The sequence below is a fragment of the Eumetopias jubatus genome, unplaced genomic scaffold, assembly GCF_037043125.1.
Source record: "Eumetopias jubatus isolate StellerSeaLion01/CBP00866 unplaced genomic scaffold, mEumJub1_p1.0 scaffold_2, whole genome shotgun sequence".
NCBI classification, from domain to species: Eukaryota; Metazoa; Chordata; class Mammalia; order Carnivora; family Otariidae; genus Eumetopias; species Eumetopias jubatus.
Genome location: NW_028274808.1, coordinates 158,435,529 through 158,441,528, shown reverse-complemented (window position 1 = coordinate 158,441,528; position 6,000 = coordinate 158,435,529). Strand labels below are relative to the sequence as shown.

The following is a 6,000-nucleotide window of genomic DNA, read 5'->3' as shown; positions in this document are numbered from 1 at the left end:
TATGTGTATGTCAATATATGAATGGGTACAAAGTTATTCACAACCCACAGAGCAGTCATATGACATGCAAAGATTAAGTACCTTTTGTGCCTGTAAGGCCTACTCGGGAGAGTAGTGAACAGAAAGGAATTGAGCTCCTCTCTGATTATACAGAAATCTTCAGAGGAGACGTGGAATTCGAGGATTTGACCTATATGGTTTCTTTAAGTGAGCAAGCTCTCTACCCCACAACCAGTTTATTTCAATTGAATTCCCTTCACAAATGTTTATTGTGGTAGGTGCTAGGGAAACATAGCTGAGTAAAATAATCTCTGACTCAAAAAATTCAGTTGTGCGGGGGCCAGGGAGAGACATACAGCTAACTACGTTTTGATGGGATGAGCCATAATTCGTGGAATCAAAACTTAATATTATACTCATGATGGGATGAGTATAATAAATGTGTCTACACCGCTTTACAGGGAGAGGGGTGTGGCAACAATAATTTTATCAGGGAAAGCTGCAAAGAAACGTGATTATTAGATGGGATTTTTCGTGGTCAGCAGGCGTTCACCCGACGGGTGAAGGCTTATCCGCTGCAGGGACCACGGGCTGGACAGCGTTTTAACCCTGCGCGGGGTAGACAGGCAACGAATCCCGCAAAGGGGAGGGATCATTTCTGGCATCCGCTGAAGTTCGGGGTTTGCCGACCGGCAGGAGGCGCCGTGGCCGCGCGCTGTCCGGCCGTTGCGTTTCCGGGCACTTGGGCCCAGCGCCGCCATCGCCGCCGCGCGCGCCCCCGCCGCGCGCCGCGCATCGCCTGCGCCGCTCCCGTTACCGAGGCAACCGCGGCGCCGACTCCGCGCCGGCTAGGATAGTCTCTCGGCGCCATTTTCAAACTGTCCTAGCGCTGGAGCCGGAGTCTGGGGCGGAAGGAGCCAGCGAGGGAGGCGAGGCCCGAGGGGCGATGTGGCCGCAGGCGGAGGAAGCGGCGGCTGGAGCTGCGGGTGAGTGCAGCTGTGGGGGCGGGAGGCCCGAGCGCGGCGGCGGCGTTCTCGCCCGTGGCCTCCCGGGAGGTCCCCGCGGGCCGGGCCCGGGTGCTGCCGGGAGGGAGGCCGCGCGGCTGGGGAGGAAGTGGGGCCCGTCCGGGCGTGGTGCGGCGCGGAGATTCCTCGCCGGCTCCACGTCCGACACCCCTCCCCTTCGACACCCGGCAGTGAGGCTGCGGTCCGGAGGTCGACCTGGGGCTGCTCGAGCCTCCCTATTTCCTTCCGCGCCGCTCGCTGCGGGAGTCTGTGCGGTGTGTGCACACCCGCCTACTGCCGACTGATGGGTTGTTTGAAAAGTTAAAGTGCTCTCTCGTGTAAGAATCTCACAGGCTCTTTGTAAAAACAAAGTACCCAAAAGAGTAGGACGGGAGCCATTTGGTAACCTTTGCCCTGCATCTTCGAAAACATCCCCTTTACCTTCCAGTCTCTACTATTTTAAGTTTAGTCTGGAAGGACTTCGAGACAACCTAAGTTAAGGTTGGTGTTTTGTTTTGTTTCGAGCCCCTGTGTATACATACACACAGGCTACTTTTGTAAAAATAAGATGTACTGGCTTTCAGACACCCACCTTCCCAGAGGTAAGCTAGTGAGTAGTTCTAAACACGTATGCGCGGGGGACCTCCAAACCTAAGCTTTTATGTTGTGTTAGAAACTTTCAGTATAGCCACAGTGTTTGGGTGATGTAGGTGGGGGAAGACAGCAGCCCCTAGGTGAGGATGTTTTTTGTTCTTGGAGGGATTTTACTCTTTTCCATCTGTCCTGTGTTTCGATGATTTTTTTGACTCGTATTCATTCCCTGTTCAGCCAGTATGCGAGGAAGTATTATTTCTGGGTAATCGAAGCTGGTACCAGACAAAGAGGAGAAACGTTTGAGTGGTGAGGCCCTGCTAGTTCTTGACAGGTGTATTTCCGGTGTCTCCAGGAGTTTCTCTAAAACACCCTGCATCAGTCAGGTCACTCTGTGGAAGGAACCTAGAAAGCCCATGGGGATGCCACTAAAAGAAAAGGTTAGCAAGAGTGTGGAGACAGAAAGGTTTGTAGAAAGGAGTAGATTATAAATGATGTAAGTTGCTGCAGCTTGGTACAGATACTACACTTGATCTTAGCCAAAAGGCCAAGAAGCAATTGCAGCTTGGTACAGAAACCCGAGTACTGGACCAGGACTCAGGAGACGTGAATGCCCACCTTCTTTGTGGCCAAGTGGTTTGGGAAAAGTCGCTCTCTAGAGGTAGCCTTTCCTCGCCTTTGAATAGAGAGAATGTCTAGTATGCCCTGTCTCCTTTGCAGGGTAGGTTGTGAGGATCACTTTTGCATGTATTCACATGCATTCACGTTTCATAAATTGTGAAAAACAGTAGAGATGTTAAAACAAAATTTTATTTGGCTGAGAAATATGCGTACTAGGACTATACTTACCTGGCAAAAGTTAGAAAAGAGCAAAGGTTCTACACAAGCAATCTTTTTTTTTTCTTTATTTGACAGAGAGACAGCTAGAGAGGGGACACGAGCAGGGGCAGAGGGAGAGGGAGAAGCAGGCTTCCCGCTGACCAGGGAGCCCCATGCGGGGCTCCATCCCAGGACCCTGGGATCATGACCTGAGCCAAAGGCAGATGCTTAACTGACTGAGCCACCCAGGCGCCCCCTACACAAGCAATCTTTAGAGAACTCCATTTCAGGGCACATTGATAGAGAATATATTCATAAATATTGAAAAAAACAAGGATAAAAATGTGTGTAGAGATTCATATGTGTTTGTCTTTTTTTATAGAAGTAAAATTTACATGGCGAAATGCACAGATCTCAAGTGTACCATTTGAAAACCTTTGATAAATGTAATGCACTTGTGTAACCAATATCCCAATTAACATTTTCATCACCCCAGAAGTTCATTCTTAACCCTTCCAGTCTCCACCCATTCCTGTTGACCCAGGCCACAGCTGTTCTAGTTTCTGTCTACATAGTTTCAATTTGCCTGTTCTTGAATTTCATGTAAATAGAATGATACAGTATATGTGTCTGGCTTCTATTGCTCAAGTAATGTTTTCCAAATTAATTCATGTGGTTGACATGTATCAGTATTTCCTTCTCTTTTATTCCTGAGTAGTAGTATATTGTACAAGTATTTCATAGTTTGTTTATCCGTCTTCTGTTGATGGATATATACGTTGTTTCCAGTCTGGGGCTATTATGAATAAAGCTGTTATGAATATTCTTGTAGAATCCGTGGATGTTTATTTTCATTTGCTTGAATAAATACCTAACCATAGAATTATAGAGTTCTAGGGTAGAAGTTTAACTTTATAAGAAACTGCCAAACTTTTTCCACAGTGCTTTTACATTCACATCAGCAATGTGAAGATTCCAGTTGCCCCAAATCCTTGATAACATTTGGTCGTATACTTTAAATTTTAGCCATTCTAGGATGGGTGAAATTGTACTTCATTGTGGTTTTAATTCATATTTCTCATATAACTAGTGGTGAGCACCTTTTCATATGATTATTCCTGTTCAGTTATCTTTGCAAGGTGCCTGTTCAAGTCTTTAGCCCATTTTCTTACCAGATTGTAATTATTGAACTGTAAGTGTTCTTTATGTATTCCATATACAAATCCTTTGTCAGATATTTTCTCCCACTCTTTCGTTTATCTTTTTGTTTTCTTAATGGAATATTTTGATGAGCAGACATTTTTAATTTGATGAAGTTCAAAAACTTATCAGGTTTTTCTTTTGTATTTAGTGCTTTCAAAAGAGGCTTCTCTAAAGATTCTCTGCCTACCTCAGGCTTGGGAAAATATTCTTTGTTTTCTCTTTTTTTTTAACTTTTACGTATAGGTTTATTAATGTTTATTAATGCAGCAACATGACTATCATAAGCATTGCATTTAAGTCAAGTCTCAATATTCCAGAAGGCTGCCTACCTGAAGAGAAACAAAAAAATAGTTGCTTCATATTGAAAGAATCTTTTCTTCTTATCATGAAATAATAATAATAGCCATAATAACAGAATAATGTTTTACTTTTTCAGGACTTTAATTTTGGGGAGTGAATAAAACCAGTTTTGGAAGACAAGATGACTGCAGCTGCAGAAAGAAAGTACATTAATATTAGAAAAAGATTGGATCAGTTGGGATACCGCCAGACTCTGACAGTGGAGTGTTTACCATTGGTAGAAAAACTTTTCAGGTAAAGATGAAAATACAGTTCTAAACCCGTGTGATCCTTAATCCCATTTATCCAGTTTCTATTAAACTTCATGTTACAGTAAAGAAATGGGTAGGTTGTTTTGTTTTTTTTTTAAGTCCTTCAGTCATCTGAAGCTCATCTATTCTTAGATCCTACTCCCAGATCATCAGTTCAGGGCCTCCACATTGCAAAACTCTAGGGGTCACCTTTCATACTCTACTGTTCAGAGTAGATGTTTCTGAGAGTTCTCCGTGAATAGAATTACCATTTTTTAATGTGATTTTCTGATATCCTTGGGTATTCTTTGCCTCATTAGTCTTTAATTACTGTGATTTGATAAAGGTTCATATGTGGTTGGTCATTACTTTAGCAGTTACATGTTACTTTAATTGAAAGATTCTATGTGCTTTTGTTCTTTTCCATTTTTTGTTCTTTGCCTGAGACTGGAGCAGGGAAATTGCTTAGAAAGCTTTTGCAGTAGGGCTACAAGCTATGATGATGGTAAGGAGAGAATGGAGGAAAGAGATTTTGTGCTCTTTATTATGGCCTCCAGAACCCTTCATGATCTAGTTCTAGCTCTGATTCAAGGTTGGAGGGTGGGTGAAGTATGTTTAGCTTTCTAAGAAACTGGCAGACTTTTTCCACAGTGATCTTATACTCCAACACCTTCGTCTCCCATGTATTTAACCATTTGGAGCTCCCTAAACATAAACACTCCCGACCAGTCTCTCCCCTTGGTCTCTCCATGTGCTATTCTGTCTGCCTGGGAAGTCCGTCTGACCTCTCCCTCCTGCCCTATGCTTGTTTAGCTCTGTGGCCTGCAAAATTGTCACATCTGCTATATGTTACCTTCACTACTTATCATTGTTGGAAACTTGTTTTTGTGTTTCCTTTAGAATGCAAACTCCATAAGACTAGAGACTGACTTTATCTCTGCTATATCTAGTACAGGCTGAACACATAGTTGTTGTTTATCACATAGTATTATAACTTTTGACAAACTGTCAGTAAGATATAAGCTCTGTGAAGCTGTGTTCTATATTGTGTTCCCTGCTCGGTAAATACTGATGGAGTGAATATTCTGGTTTGTGTTCTTAGAGGTAAGGAATCAATTCTTATTCTTCTATGCTAGCATTCAGTAAATCTTTGCTGAATGTACAGGTGAGTTTCACAGGTTCCACAGGATCAGGTGATTAATTGGACATGGGGGATGAATGAGAGGAGAGATTGAAAGATGATTCTAACTATGTGTATGTTTCATAACTTTTAATCTTGTTTTGAGAAATTTTGAGCACCTGGTACCTTGAAAGACTCCTAGTGTTTCTGTTTGTTTTTAGATTTGATCTCACTTAGTGTTAACATTTAAGTCTTTTTTGAAATATATTTTAGTTATTAAAAGTTAATGGAATGTTTCCTTGTATTTACATTTTCTGTTCTTTAATTTCAGTGACCTAGTTCATACAACAGAAAGTCTTCGGAAATCAAAATTATCTACTGTGAAAGCTGAAAAAGAAAGTGCCAATTTTGATTTTGTTTTGGAACCTTATAAACTTGAAAATGCAAGATTGATCAAGGAAAATAATGAATTATACCTGGAATTAATGAAACTGAGAGAACAATCAGGTCAACACATTAAAGGTAAAATTTTGTGATTTTTTTAAAATGCCATATTTTTTGCCTAAAAAGTTTTTTCTGTAGGAAAAGCTTATATATAGTGTTGTGGTAGTCTTCCTGCTAACAGTCTTGAAATAATGTAGAGTGCATTGAAGAGTTCCCAACAAGGAAAATA

General features: G+C 42.2%; 1 protein-coding gene and 1 pseudogene across 1 annotated transcript in view; one reads left to right on the top strand and one right to left on the bottom strand.

The window, feature by feature from the left end:
* The first annotated feature begins 824 nt into the window (after positions 1 to 824).
* Positions 825 to 6,000, top strand: part of CEP135 (centrosomal protein 135) — a 73,166-nt gene continuing 67,990 nt past the window's right edge. Inside the window, exons 1-3 of the mRNA XM_028100749.2 lie at positions 825 to 986; positions 4,054 to 4,211; positions 5,659 to 5,849. Of these exons, the coding sequence (XP_027956550.2) occupies positions 4,099 to 4,211; positions 5,659 to 5,849 (304 nt within the window). The 5' untranslated portion in view covers positions 825 to 986; positions 4,054 to 4,098. The remainder of the gene's footprint in view (positions 987 to 4,053; positions 4,212 to 5,658; positions 5,850 to 6,000) is intronic.
* LOC114206862 (U2 spliceosomal RNA) lies at positions 2,058 to 2,154 on the bottom strand (annotated as a pseudogene).